The 14333-nt window shown below is 32.3% G+C and overlaps 8 protein-coding genes across 8 annotated transcripts, besides 1 other annotated feature; 3 read left to right on the top strand and 5 right to left on the bottom strand.

Annotated features, from left to right (window-relative positions):
• Positions 1–606: 606 nt before the first annotated feature.
• On the bottom strand, positions 607–1233 carry TVAGG3_0585430 (flavodoxin-like fold; the record flags this gene model as incomplete). Its single annotated transcript, XM_001306576.2, has 1 exon — positions 625–1224. The coding sequence occupies one exon, from the start codon at positions 1222–1224 to the stop codon at positions 625–627; it is 600 nt and encodes a 199-aa protein (XP_001306577.1).
• Positions 1234–4092: 2859 nt separating this feature from the next.
• Positions 4093–4784, top strand: TVAGG3_0585420 (flavodoxin-like fold; the record flags this gene model as incomplete). Its single annotated transcript, XM_001306577.1, has 1 exon — positions 4100–4699. One exon carries the CDS (start codon positions 4100–4102, stop codon positions 4697–4699), a length of 600 nt encoding a protein of 199 aa, XP_001306578.1.
• Positions 4785–5804: 1020 nt separating this feature from the next.
• Positions 5805–6791, bottom strand: TVAGG3_0585410 (PQ loop repeat-containing protein; the record flags this gene model as incomplete). Its single annotated transcript, XM_001306578.1, has 1 exon — positions 5805–6779. One exon carries the CDS (start codon positions 6777–6779, stop codon positions 5805–5807), a length of 975 nt encoding a protein of 324 aa, XP_001306579.1.
• Positions 6792–7860: 1069 nt separating this feature from the next.
• TVAGG3_0585400 (OS-9-related family) lies at positions 7861–8538 on the top strand (the record flags this gene model as incomplete). Its single annotated transcript, XM_001306579.1, has 1 exon — positions 7882–8481. One exon carries the CDS (start codon positions 7882–7884, stop codon positions 8479–8481), a length of 600 nt encoding a protein of 199 aa, XP_001306580.1.
• A 430-nt stretch (positions 8539–8968) lies between these two features.
• TVAGG3_0585390 (flavodoxin-like fold) lies at positions 8969–9420 on the bottom strand (the record flags this gene model as incomplete). The annotated part of the gene is made up of 1 exon (XM_001306580.1): positions 8971–9339. The coding sequence occupies one exon, from the start codon at positions 9337–9339 to the stop codon at positions 8971–8973; it is 369 nt and encodes a 122-aa protein (XP_001306581.1).
• Positions 9421–10745: 1325 nt separating this feature from the next.
• Positions 10746–11076, bottom strand: TVAGG3_0585380 (flavodoxin-like fold; the record flags this gene model as incomplete). Its single annotated transcript, XM_001306581.1, has 1 exon — positions 10825–11043. One exon carries the CDS (start codon positions 11041–11043, stop codon positions 10825–10827), a length of 219 nt encoding a protein of 72 aa, XP_001306582.1.
• A 501-nt stretch (positions 11077–11577) lies between these two features.
• Positions 11578–11717: a mobile genetic element.
• A 190-nt stretch (positions 11718–11907) lies between these two features.
• Positions 11908–12717, top strand: TVAGG3_0585360 (flavodoxin-like fold; the record flags this gene model as incomplete). The annotated part of the gene is made up of 1 exon (XM_001306582.2): positions 11967–12566. One exon carries the CDS (start codon positions 11967–11969, stop codon positions 12564–12566), a length of 600 nt encoding a protein of 199 aa, XP_001306583.1.
• Positions 12718–13009: 292 nt separating this feature from the next.
• TVAGG3_0585350 (uncharacterized protein) lies at positions 13010–14236 on the bottom strand (the record flags this gene model as incomplete). The annotated part of the gene is made up of 1 exon (XM_001306583.1): positions 13010–14236. The coding sequence occupies one exon, from the start codon at positions 14234–14236 to the stop codon at positions 13010–13012; it is 1227 nt and encodes a 408-aa protein (XP_001306584.1).
• Positions 14237–14333: the final 97 nt, after the last annotated feature.

Below are 14333 nucleotides of genomic sequence, written 5' to 3'. Positions count from 1 at the left end.
GATCTTAAAATAAATTTAATTTTTTATAAAAAAAATCACATTTAAAAGTACCTTTTTAGTAGCTCGAAATCCTGTTGGTGGATTTCGGGCGTACTTCAAAATTAGCTTTTCTTCTACATATGCAAGCTATATTTTAAATATGGGGCAAATCGGATCGGCGAAAGGAGTTTAGTTACCTTTAAAAATTATTTTAAATCACAAATATCATCCTCATTTCCATTTGTTCTAAAAAGAATAGTATTACGCATTGATAGAACACGGTCTATATTAGGAAAATACTTGAATGAAAAGAGTAAGAGTAAAGTTTTTATTAGTTTTTATGTTTGTCTTAAAAACTGCTTCTAGAATTTTACATATTATACCTGAAATAGTGATCCATTTTTATTACATTATTTTAATTCAAATCGTCAAATGTAAGCATTCAAATCTCTTATTTAACTAAGAAACTGTATATTACATAATGAACCATAATCATATAAGCTGGAAATGTTATGGTTATATTCCAAAGCTCGAAGAAGTAGTTTCTTTGAACAAACCATCATTCATAAAAGTATGTTTAAAATAATATAATATCAATGTTTTATTCATGATATAGTATCTAATTATATTTGTTTTGGTTATTTCTTATTTGAAGTACTTTTCGAGAAGTTGTTTGTATTGTTCGACTTCTTGTTCAACATGTGGGTTCTTGTGAACATCGAAGAAGTACATTCCTTCGAGGACATCGAAACCGATGAACTTGAAAGCCTTCTCGACTGTAAGCCAGTGATTCTTCTTTCCGAGATCTGCATAGAACTGTCCTTCTTCTGTGAATGCGATTTCTGGTGCATTCCATGTTGATGAGATCATAACATGCTTTCCTATCATTAATCCACCAGTTCCATACTTCTTTGATGGATCTTTGCGGGTGCGGCCATCGTTTTTGACTAGTGTTCCTTTTCCAGAGGAAAAGACTGTATCGATGTATTTCTTGACTTGCCATGGAAGACCCATCCACCATCCTGGGACTTGAAGAATAACAATGTTGCACTTGAGGAATTTATCGATCTCTTCTTGAATGTCGTATCCGTTCTCAACGACTGTAGTGATAACATTCCATCCGAATGATTCGAGCTGTTTCTTAGCAACATCTGTCAAGTAGTGGTTTAAGTTTCCTTTCGACATGTTGAACTCGCATCCGCCATCGATGATGAGTGCTGTACCTTTAGATGTCTGTGCTGACATTGATAAAAATGATATGGAGTACTAGCCAACTTATTATTCTCAGAATATTCGAACTTGAACAATTGTAAACATTTCAATTTTTTATTAGAAAAAATCATCTCAATTTTCTGATGTTTACAATTGTCCAACCGAAAATTTCTCATAAGAGTACATTCAAAATAAATTAAAATACATGCAAGTGTTTTGTGCTTGCATCATTTATTCAATTATCTGAATATTTGATATTTTCCCAAAAATCCCGAAAATTTGATATAAATATTCTATGTAATATATTCTATTCATAACAAATAGATAGTTAAATCCAATGAAATTTCATTATGATCTATAATATTGTTGCATGCTAAGATCAGTCATAATGTAAACCTCTCAATTTTATTGTCGTGGGAAGTATCTCAATTCCTTCAAAAAAAATTGAAAAACTCTTTAATTTTAAAAATATAATACTTTTAATTAGTTAATTAATTGGAGATATTTTTAAAAAATCACTTTTGATAATACTTTTGAGAACTTTAATTAAAAAATATATAGTTATGATGTATACCTCATAAGGAACAATTCCCTCCTTAAAATGAGAAAACTTGTTCGAAATTGTTTATCATTTCGAACAAGTTTTCTCGTTTTTAATAGGAAACTAAAGGCTATGAGGCACTGATTATATATTAGTGCCTCATAGCCTTTAGTTCCTAATAGATAGCTGGGGAACTTTCTCCAAATGATAAGTTATTCAGAGAAAGTTTCCCAGCTATCAAGAGGGAATTGTTCCTTATGAGGTATATAGTTATAATGTATACCTCATAAGGAACAATTCCCTCCTTAAAATCGTAGACATTTTTATACTTATTAATCAACCATTCAAAATCATATTCCTCTGAAAAGTTATTTTATTAAAAATTTAGAATTTTAATAAATATAGAGTTTGAATTTCATACAATACCTATATATTTTCAATAATGGAATTTGAAAACCATTCTCAAAAGTTCTCAGAAAACCTTTTTTTCATTAATTTTAAGAAATCTGAGTATTAAATTAAGTGATAAATTCGTTTGACACTACTTTAATTTTTAAATTCAAAAAATTATATGTGCTTCTTAAAATGACTCAAAAAATTTTTATTATAAAATAATATATAATATTAAAAATCCCACAACATTTTTTTACTTTACATAATCGTACTTCCTCGACGATTAATTTTCACTCAATTTCTATCGTTGACCGAAATTAGCATGCAACAATATCAATAATTTTAATAAATATAAATTCAATTTATGATGTGAACGAGATATCACGCGATTTACCAATTTTTGATTACCATAATTAAATTACCCAGATTTGCCTTACTTTTACCACCTCTCTAAAGCTGGGGACACCGCCTATCGTTGGGAGTAGCTATTAAATAGAACCACCAAGGGTATTTTTCGAACTGCCGGTGTAGTGGAAACATCCGACATAATGATTCATTATGCCAAGGTTTGATTCTCATTTACCCAATTTTTTCTTTTTTGGATCATGAATTTTTTTTTGGGTCACTATAAGATTTGTTTCATGTTCTAAATCTGCTGCATATGTAATCTATTTTTATTTACCTATTTTTTAAAAATCTATTGGATTGCCAAAATTGAATATATTTAAAATCATAAAACTCCAAAAAAACTATAAATATATGTTTTATGCATAGTGCCGATACTCAAATATCAGATTACTTAGATCCATGAATAATATCCGAATTTTTTTTCTTAAAATTAAACTTCAAAACTTCTTCCAATCTTATTCTTAATCAATTGTAAATTTTTAAAACCATTTTTTAAAATAATTTTGCGTAAATTTTATTCTCATGTTGTTTTAATCGAAAATTGATACATTTTCAAAAAATAATATTGACTTATGAAATTCATTTTTAAGGTGAAATAGTATTGTTTTTATTAAAGTATATGAATAATATATAAAAAATTAATGAATAATATAAGCAGATTTTTAGTTTACAAAACAAATATGAGCAATGCAATTTCAAACTTTTGCTGGCAATTTCGATATTGCTCAAGTTTGTAGTATTTGTGATACCTATAACATCGGCTTAATCAAAATTCGATTTTTCTTATGAGTTATTGAGAAAATTTGATTGCAATGAGAAGGATTTCGACGTTTTTGATAAACTAAGAGCTGAGCTTTAGGGGTTCAGTTCATTTATGGCTGTAGTTTGATGCGTAGATCTCTTTTTTATTGTAAATTCTTTCAGCATGGAGATCGAGAATGAATCTTTTGAGAACTTTATGAGTTTTTACACCCGTAAAGAGGTCCTTCGAGGAAAGATAGTCCAGACTACATGAAGATGTGGGTTAACCAAAAAAATCCGATGGTTTCCCCATATTCATGTAGATCTTCGAAAAAATGAGCACCAAAAAAGCCAAAAAAATAGGCTTTTTATTGGATTTGTACACTAGATCAATAATCTATTTAGGATCTGACACTCTTTTTAGCCAGAGATATGAGGTCCTTTCAAGGAAAACGATCTATTCATCCATAAAAAAAATGAATTATCGTTTTCCCCAGAAATTACATGGGAGTGGTAAAAGTAAGGAAAATCTGGGTATGATTAGTAATAATTGGATATTATTGGAAAAAATTAATCAAGCATATGAAAAATCATGGGACATATAGTATTTGATGAATCAATCGCATGACAAATGCGACAAAATAGTTTAGAAAATAGCAGACTTGTTTCAAAGTCAACTCTTATGAGAAATTTTCGGCTGGACAATTGTAAACATCAGAAAATTGAGATGATTTTTTCTAATAAAAAATTGAAATGTTTACAATTGTTCAAGTTCGAATATTCTGAGAATAATAAGTTGGCTAGTACTCCATATCATTTTTATCAATGTCAGCACAGACATCTAAAGGTACAGCACTCATCATCGATGGCGGATGCGAGTTCAACATGTCGAAAGGAAACTTAAACCACTACTTGACAGATGTTGCTAAGAAACAGCTCGAATCATTCGGATGGAATGTTATCACTACAGTCGTTGAGAACGGATACGACATTCAAGAAGAGATCGATAAATTCCTCAAGTGCAACATTGTTATTCTTCAAGTCCCAGGATGGTGGATGGGTCTTCCATGGCAAGTCAAGAAATACATCGATACAGTCTTTTCCTCTGGAAAAGGAACACTAGTCAAAAACGATGGCCGCACCCGCAAAGATCCATCAAAGAAGTATGGAACTGGTGGATTAATGATAGGAAAGCATGTTATGATCTCATCAACATGGAATGCACCAGAAATCGCATTCACAGAAGAAGGACAGTTCTATGCAGATCTCGGAAAGAAGAATCACTGGCTTACAGTCGAGAAGGCTTTCAAGTTCATCGGTTTCGATGTCCTCGAAGGAATGTACTTCTTCGATGTTCACAAGAACCCACATGTTGAACAAGAAGTCGAACAATACAAACAACTTCTCGAAAAGTACTTCAAATAAGAAATAACCAAAACAAATATAATTAGATACTATATCATGAATAAAACATGTATTGAATAAAAAACTTGATAATGCAACTAAGAGCTTTAAATTTACCTTGTTTGGCTGTTTATTCCCATATTTAATGTATTTCTATCATAATTTTTATAATAGTGCCAATATATTAATATAATATCAAAGTTTTTATAATAGTGTCAATATGATAGAATTAATACAATAATTTATTCAAAGACAAATATAATTGTAGGGCTAGTGAAAAATTGGCGTCACAATGACGTGGCATGTAAACTATTCAATTTTGAGTGTAAACTACTCAATTTTGAGTACCCCTGGCGTCATATTGGCAAAAATTGAGAAGGGCCGCGTCACATTTAAGTGTCAAAAAAATTTTTTTCTTGTACGTCAGAGAAAAATACTGGCTAGTGCCCCTTCTGGTCTTTCATGTGCCGGAAGGAGTGGCTTTTGCCAGTATTGCCGCTCCTTCCGGCATCATCTTTGCATTTCGCAAATGTCGCGGCAAGTACACCTGTGGTACCAGAATGCACTTGCCGCGACCTACAATTGCGAGTGTCTGCTGCTCCGCCCCAGATTCGCAGCAGACACTCGCAATGCGAAACAAAGTTCGCCAGAAAGACCGGGAAGGGGGTCCTTTCTCGAGGTCAGGGCCCCCTTCTAGTCTTTCATAAGAAGCGTTGTCTCTTGTCTAGCGCCTCTCAGGCTCCGATTCTCTCTCATAAAAAATTTGACAAGTAAATTACTTTGTAAATTATGACGCGGCGGTATTGAATTTTTTGGCATGTGACGCCATAAAGTATTCAATGTTGAGTACTTTACGTCTTCACGCCAATAACACTCGAACCCTTTATAAACCTATAATTGTATTGAATAAAAAACTTGATATGATATTAAACAATTGCAAAGCATTCAAAAATTGTTTTAGTGTGTATAGTTTTAATTGTTACTGAATAAAAAGTCCAAGAACAAAAGATATAAAAAAATTATTCACTTTACAACATTTAATATTGAAATATCTACATGATATAAATACATATGACTGAATAAAAATAGAATTACAAATAGATTTACTAAAAAAAGAAAAACAAAATTAATCTGGTATATAATCTGGGTTACCTTCGACATCAACACCTCCTGGAGAAGCTGTAGCAACAGCCTTTTCAGCATCAACTCTCTTCTCCATGTCTCTGTTATCAACTTCCATATCTGGAAGCTCAATTTCGTATTTGGCCTTATCTGAGGAAGCAGACTCCTCCTTCTTCTTGTTGGCGACCTTGTTGAAGTAGATGCACATTCCAAGTAATACGAATTCCCAGAATCCATCGGCAACTGAAGCTGCATAAGTTGTCCAACTCTCGTGGTTACCAAAGCACATGAAAATGGCGTTTCCAAGGTTAACTGGAGCTTGAATTTCAAGCATGAGAAGAGATAAAGAGCCACTGCTTCTCATTTTGTAGGTTTTGATGATCTGTGGTAAGAATTGAAGGACTTCAATAATAAAACCGACAATACCTGAAATATGACCTAAGTAGTCGATAGCTGGAGACATAAAGCTGAACTTCATACCTAAGACTCCCCAAACGAATATGCAAGAAATATAAAGAACGGCAGCAATAAGTGAGACGGATCTAAACTGTTTCCAGCCTTTCTTGATGTCGCTTTCGTCAACTCCGGGTCTTATTTCTTTATCGTAGAAAATCATGATCAAATAAGGTACTTGAGACATTAAAAACCACTGTGCAAAGCAGTTTGCGAATGTTAAAAAGCGTGCATAGGTGTAAAAGTTCAAATGATGAAAAACTCCAACAAAATCTTCCCATTTGAGACATAAAACATTGAAAACGACGCACCAAAGGCAAATAGTTGAAGAAAATGTTGTAACAGGAGCTAAACCGTATGATGTTCTCATCTTCATCAGTTTAATTGGTTGCGGAATGTAAGATGCAATTGTAATTATCAAAAGAACTGTACCGACAATTGTCCAAACAATGACGGGCTTTGGATAGAAGTAAGCGAAATCGTTGAACCCATGAAAATCCACATATGATGGGATTTCTTCGCCCATTTTGGATCAAGTGTGGTCAGAAGTAAACTATTCAATTTTATTTTCAATTCAATCGTTAAACCATATGAATCATTTCAGAGTAATCACAAAATTTGAAAACCCACCATGTTAGAAATTTTCATATTTGTTCACCTCAATCTGAAAAAAAAATAAAAGTTCGGAACTTTTTCAATGTAAATTTTATCGGATAAAATTAACCAAAATTATCAGCAAACCCACGCAAGTAAAATGATTTAATCCAAAATGTAACGTACTCATTTGAGAGCGCGATAATAGAGTTTGATTACTTCTGAGGTCGTGTCAATTTTTATCGTTCCGGAACTCATATCGTTTTTTCGATCGAATGTAAACGTGCTATTCTATGTCGCACACAGAAGATTATTCAAAAATTAGAAAAGACAACCCATCATTTTTTACAAAGAAAGCACCAATGTCCGATTAGGCACAAACATTTAAAGGAACTTTCTGAAGAACTAGATTCACATCAAAATTAAGCATTTCTCTAAAATTGTCAAATCATCGTTCTTATTTATCTTCACAATCTCGATTTCATTCCTTCATTTAAAAATTTTGCGCAATGGTAACCATTACACTTGAATTATAGACAGAGATTATTATATATAATTTTAAAAAAATTGCCCATATGCAAATCTAATACTGTTAGAACGAATATTGAGTCTAGTTGGTCGTTATAAGAAAATACTCTCACTTTTCAGATCTTAAGGATGCAAAAAATAGAAAAATTGCGAAGATGATTTGAAAGTATGATATCTCTTAAAATATTTAATAAATTTATGTGGACAAAGTATATTAGTTATGAACAGCATTTTTTGTTGAAATGACAATCCTTCAAAATTCAAGAAGAAGTTTTGATAAAACAAAAACTCAATTTTTATTTTAATCTCAAGCTAACTTGAATGGTTTCAATTTTAAAATTTTGGAAAAATATTCTGATCAGAAAGAATCGAACTGGCCTCTGATCCGTGTCAAGGATCTATTCTAACCAATATACTACTGGGACTTTACAATTTAGATCTAAATTTTTAATTAATAATTAATCCATTATTATCACTCTTGTACAAAAAATTTGACACCTGCAAAAATGTTATCTTTTTTCACTTCAGCTTCATTCTCCCAGGTTGTTTATGAATCATCATTTTTGTCTGAAGCTCCTAAAGATTTTAAAATCAAGAAATTTGAAAGTAATTTTTCCCAAATTTATCAAAATCATTCTTATACTTGCTACGTTGGTCGTTCCGTTAATTCATCAATATATCCACAAACACTCTCGGAACTACAGCAAAATCTCATTGGTCAGTGTTTCGAATTTACGCATACAGGGTATTGGTATTTCAAGTTCTGCCCATTCAAAATCCTAAATCAATTTAGATACGAACCACTCAATCAGATACCAACTGATAATTTTATTTTAGGTCAAGAAGATGATTCAAAACCTAAATCGATTTATAACGGAATTTCATACGATTGGAATAACGGAGATAAATGTGTTGTTACTAATCGCCCAAGACATACTAAAATTGAATATATTTGCGACAGATCTACTTCTGAAATCGGATATATTGCAGCAATATCCGAACCTGATTATTGCGAATACCTCGTGCAATTCCACACACCTTATGTTTGCTGTTTGAATGACGATAAGCGCGAATTTTTGTCAGAAATAGTTTGTATTCGTGATTAATACCTGTTATTTATTTCATAATATAGAATAAAGAATGTTGTTTAATAACTGTACTAAAAAATCTGATTTTTTTTAATAAAATATATTGTAGAATATGATACTGATGTTAATATGAAAATTATTCTCTTTATTTTCAAATCTATCATTCCTTTATGGAATGATCATTCTTTTCATTTGAAGGAATTTTCTAAAAAATGTCTAAATATAGTCTTGGCTAAATCTTTAAATTTGAGTCATTTTTTGCAGTTTGATCGGATAAAACTTGGGATTTCGACATGAAACCGACATCAAAAATTCGAGAAAAATTATTAAATGAGGTCTATTGCCCCAGATCAGGAATTTAGTTTTAATGAAAAATCACATAAGAAAGATTTGGAACAAAATTTGAGTTTCACCACGAAAAAGTTTTACACATGAAAATTTAGCTTAGGCAAATAGTATTGAAAACAGAGATATCTGTTAAATTCTCAAAACATAAGAGTTTAAATCTTATTTGAAGTACTTTTCGAGAAGTTGTTTGTATTGTTCGACTTCTTGTTCAACATGTGGGTTCTTGTGAACATCGAAGAAGTACATTCCTTCGAGGACATCGAAACCGATGAACTTGAAAGCCTTCTCGACTGTAAGCCAGTGATTCTTCTTTCCGAGATCTGCATAGAACTGTCCTTCTTCTGTGAATGCGATTTCTGGTGCATTCCATGTTGACGAGATCATAACATGCTTTCCTATCATTAATCCACCAGTTCCATACTTCTTTGATGGATCTTTACGAGTGCGGCCGTCATTCCTGAACAATGTACCATGACCTGTCTGGAAGACTGTATCGATGTATTTCTTGACTTGCCATGGAAGACCCATGCCCCATCCTGGAACTTGAAGAATAGTGATGCGAAAAATTCCCAAACATATGGGGTTTCTCATATCCCGTCCCCTATCGTTTCCCCAATTCAATTTTTTTGGAATTTTATTTTTTTTCCCGCCCATTTGAATTAAAAATGGGCGATTTTCGTTAATGTGATTGAAATATCATAAAATTAATACGTATTTTAGCTAATAATTCTATTTTTATACAATATTCTCTCATTAAATCAACATTTTTTTTTAATTTTAATTTTTAATTTTTAATTTCTTCATAATTTTAGCGATTTATGCTCATTATTAGCAAATAAATAATATATATAATATACTTATTTCATTTTATTCAGATAGGTCTTTGGGATTGGGATACCTTGTCCAAATTCAGAGGAAGTTTGAGAGGTTGGGATGGGGTAGCCCATATTCAATTATCCCAAGTGTACTCCACGAATTTAAAATTATATTATATTATTGATGACATATCTAAATTTATAGATAAAAATTTCAATGCGTACACAATTTTTTTTGAGAAAATTCTTTTTTTTACTTATTTTCATTCATAAAAGCTCACGTGAACTTAATTAACAACTGAGACATTTCCTATGAAATCATTTAATGCCGTCAAAATAGACATGTCTAAGCTGTTTTGAGTGACTTTCGCTCGATGTCTGATGCAATATCAGACATCGAGCGAAAGTCTCTCATATTGGCAACACATCCATACGATCAATACTATAGCTACGAATTACAAGCCTGTTTGGGCAATTTTTGGCCGAGTTCTGATTTTTCATTAGATCTCGAGCGAAAGTCTCTCAAATTGGCTGCCAGTTCATAAGAGTGAAACTCTAGCTACGAATTAGAAGCTTGCTTGAGAGACTCTCGCTCGCGTTGGGATCTGCATCAGAACTCGAGCGAAAGCCTCTCAAAGTGGTAAGACCTGCTCATTGTTGAGCAGGAGCTGCGTAATGTGTTCGAGTAGAGTGAGGCTCTTCTAAGATCTTCCTTGTGATTGGAAGAAATTAGAAGAGTCTCACTCTACTATTTTGTAATTGTATGCCCTGGCCTTTGAGTGACCAGGGCTGCGTAATGTGTTCGAGTAGAGTGAGGCTCTTCTAAGATCTTCCTTGTGATTGGAAGAAATTAGAAGAGTCTCACTCTACTATTTTGTAATTGTATGCCCTGGCCTTTGAGTGACCAGGGCTGCGTAATGTGTTCGAGTAGAGTGAGGCTCTTCTAAGATCTTCCTTGTGATTGGAAGAAATTAGAAGAGTCTCACTCTACTATTTTGTAATTGTATGCCCTGGCCTTTGAGTGACCAGGGCTGCGTAATGAATTCGAGTAGGATTGTACAATAGCTCGGCAAACGCCGAGCAAATTGATATAAACGTACATCCCACAAAAAATGGATTGTCAAAATTTATCCCAAATTTTACAAAACCGCAGCGGTTATGACATCCCAGGGCTAAAAAAATTCGGAAACTCGCATCTCTATTGAAGAATAACAATGTTGCACTTGAGGAATTTATCGATCTCTTCTTGAATGTCGTATCCGTTCTCAACGACTGTAGTGATAACATTCCATCCGAATGATTCGAGCTGTTTCTTAGCAACATCTGTCAAGTAGTGGTTTAAGTTTCCTTTCGACATGTTGAACTCGCATCCGCCATCGATGATGAGTGCTGTACCTTTAGATGTCTGTGCTGACATTGATAAAAATGATATGGAGTACTAGCCAACTTATTATTCTCAGAATATTCGAACTTGAACAATTGTAAACATTTCAATTTTTTTATTAGAAAAAATCATCTCAATTTTCTGATGTTTACAATTGTCCAACCAAAATTTCTCCTAAGAGTACATTCAAAACTAAATTTTTGTTATGTTATTAAACTTAAAATATTATTAATATCAAAAACTATATTTACGGAACATCAAATTCTATTGAAATTTTGATTCATTATTTTCAATTACCCTAGAATTTGCATGATATTTTGATATTATGATATATTTTATAAGCAAACCCTAAGATATTATATATCACTATCCAAGTATCGTAATATAATAAGTATAAACTTGATTATGATCTATTCAAAAAAAAATTCAAATTTTCATTGCAGATAAAATGAATGTAATAGATAATTAGAGGGTGGTATTAATTTATACATATGTTTTTAATGAAATGTGTTAAGATATTCAAAATAAATTATATGAAATTTTGTGAATTTTTGGGAAAATATTAAGGGTGCCCTATAACGATAATGTAAACATCACAAAATTAACCTTATTAGAACTCGAATGAATGGATTATCCAGATTCTAGTTCTCAATATAATAGCCTTAAAAGTGCTTTTCTGAGGGTGGTCTATCGTCTATAGGGCACCCTTAAATTTCACAAATGTAAATAGAAATAAGTTGTATATGCATCAAAGAGCATTTAATAAATAGTATATTGGACTTGCAAGATCAAATTTTGTTTTGAATGTACTCTTAGGAGAAATTTTGGTTGGACAATTGTAAACATCAGAAAATTGAGATGATTTTTTCTAATAAAAAATTGAAATGTTTACAATTGTTCAAGTTCGAATATTCTGAGAATAATAAGTTGGCTAGTACTCCATATCATTTTTATCAATGTCAGCACAGACATCTAAAGGTACAGCACTCATCATCGATGGCGGATGCGAGTTCAACATGTCGAAAGGAAACTTAAACCACTACTTGACAGATGTTGCTAAGAAACAGCTCGAATCATTCGGATGGAATGTTATCACTACAGTCGTTGAGAACGGATACGACATTCAAGAAGAGATCGATAAATTCCTCAAGTGCAACATTGTTATTCTTCAAGTCCCAGGATGGTGGATGGGTCTTCCATGGCAAGTCAAGAAATACATCGATACAGTCTTTTCCTCTGGAAAAGGAACACTAGTCAAAAACGATGGCCGCACCCGCAAAGATCCATCAAAGAAGTATGGAACTGGTGGATTAATGATAGGAAAGCATGTTATGATCTCGTCAACATGGAATGCACCAGAAATCGCATTCACAGAAGAAGGACAGTTCTATGCAGATCTCGGAAAGAAGAATCACTGGCTTACAGTCGAGAAGGCTTTCAAGTTCATCGGTTTCGATGTCCTCGAAGGAATGTACTTCTTTGATGTTCACAAGAACCCACATGTTGAACAAGAAGTCGAACAATACAAACAACTTCTCGAAAAGTACTTCAAATAAGAAATAACATATTGTATTGAATAAACGTGATATGATGTTAAAACATTGACACAATTTCATATAAGGTAAAAATACATGATTTTAGATGAATGCTTATGAATTCATAATTAGTTCATTATTGAACGTTGCTGAAATAAGATTGCATGAAATTATGATACCTTTAATATACCAGATTCATTTGCCATTAGATATTGATTAAATTATTCTAATTGATTAAATATATCATAATTAATGAAAATTAAACACGAATTATTAAATTCCAATAATATTACAGACCATATATTTGTCCGAGATCTAATTTTTTTTCCTCAATTCATCATCAAAAAAATAATTAAAAACTATTTATAAATCATAAGAATCTAATGATGTGAAATCAATTTTTGCATAAGATTAGTAAAAATCATGATTCAATTTTAAAAATATAAGTTATACAAAAAAATTTATTAAAACAATTTGTTGAGTTCAGCCTGAAGTTCATTATATTCTGAATCAAGAAGGTCCAAATAATCTCTTCCCTTCGAAGACTTCTCTTCTTCGTTCAGCATCAAAGTTGAATTCTTATAAAAGCTCTCCAAAGTGCCCAAAGACTTCTCAAGGAGTTCCTTACGACGAACAAGTTCCTGGTAGTAACTTTCTTCGGCGTTTGCGTCCGAAATTTCCTCAACAGTTGGAGGAGCTTGTAATTCGTGTAATTCTGCTAATGCAATCGCTCGTGCTCTTATGCAGTTGCTATCCTTGTCGTTGAATAACTTCATAAATCTGTTCTCTAGGTCGGAAATGATCTTCTGGTTTCCGATTATGTGAGTTTTTTCTTGATTCGTTTGGTTTTTGAGCATTTTTATGTTGCTGATTAAGCTCTTTCGTTCTGCTTCCCATGATTTGATCGAAGCAATGTTTTGAATATCATTTTGGGACTTTTGTTTATTTAATTCCGCCAATTGTCGTTTTTGATTGACAACAGTAATGAGATTCTTCTCTTTTGCAAGATAAGCTTCGTATTCTTTACGTTGTTTGTTTAATTCCGCTGTTAATTCTTCAGTTTTTTGTTTTAACGTTTCTTGATCGTTTGTTTCTGCATTTACTTGGCTTAATACCAGTTCAGAATTTTCTGCTGTCTGTATTAATGCGTTTTGTGCTGAAATTTTCTTGGATTTTAAGTCTAATAAAATATCATTTGAAGATTTTTCTTTTGTAACTTCTTTATCGTATATTTCTAGCGTTCTTTGTAGTTTTTCTTTTAATTCCTTTTCAATTTGATGGAGTTTTCCCTTCTTATCTTTGAGTTCCGCGCGAAGAACATTCGATGCCTCGAGTTCAGCTTCCTTTAGAGCTAAATATGATTCCAATTTGGAATATCCTTGGAAGAATGATACATCTTGTGGTATAAAATCTTGGCTAGCGAAACCTTGTGGATCGTTTTCATTAAATGAAGGAGATTCTGCTGAATATGCATCCAATTCGACTTCACATTCGGCAATCTCAAATTTAAGATCATTATTTTCTTTCTCTAATGCGATTTTACGGTTTTCTAGAGCTGTAATCTGTAAATGAGCGGATTCTATATCTGAATTCAAATTATCTTCAAGTAATTTCTGATCTCGAGGCGTCATCTGAAGCTTTTGATCAATGATGCTGCTTACATCTGAAAAACTACTATTTGCAATGCTCATTTCCAAGATTGTCACTTTTTTGAGACCTTATCTTTTATTTTTTACATTGAATTTGCTATAAGATATCAAAATAGAATTCATATTTTTTTCTATCAAG

This window comes from Trichomonas vaginalis, chromosome II (genome assembly GCF_026262505.1).
Source record: "Trichomonas vaginalis G3 chromosome II, whole genome shotgun sequence".
Classification (NCBI taxonomy): domain Eukaryota; phylum Parabasalia; order Trichomonadida; family Trichomonadidae; genus Trichomonas; species Trichomonas vaginalis.
Note: the sequence above shows the minus strand (reverse complement) of the source record. Positions and strands in the feature narration are given on the sequence as shown.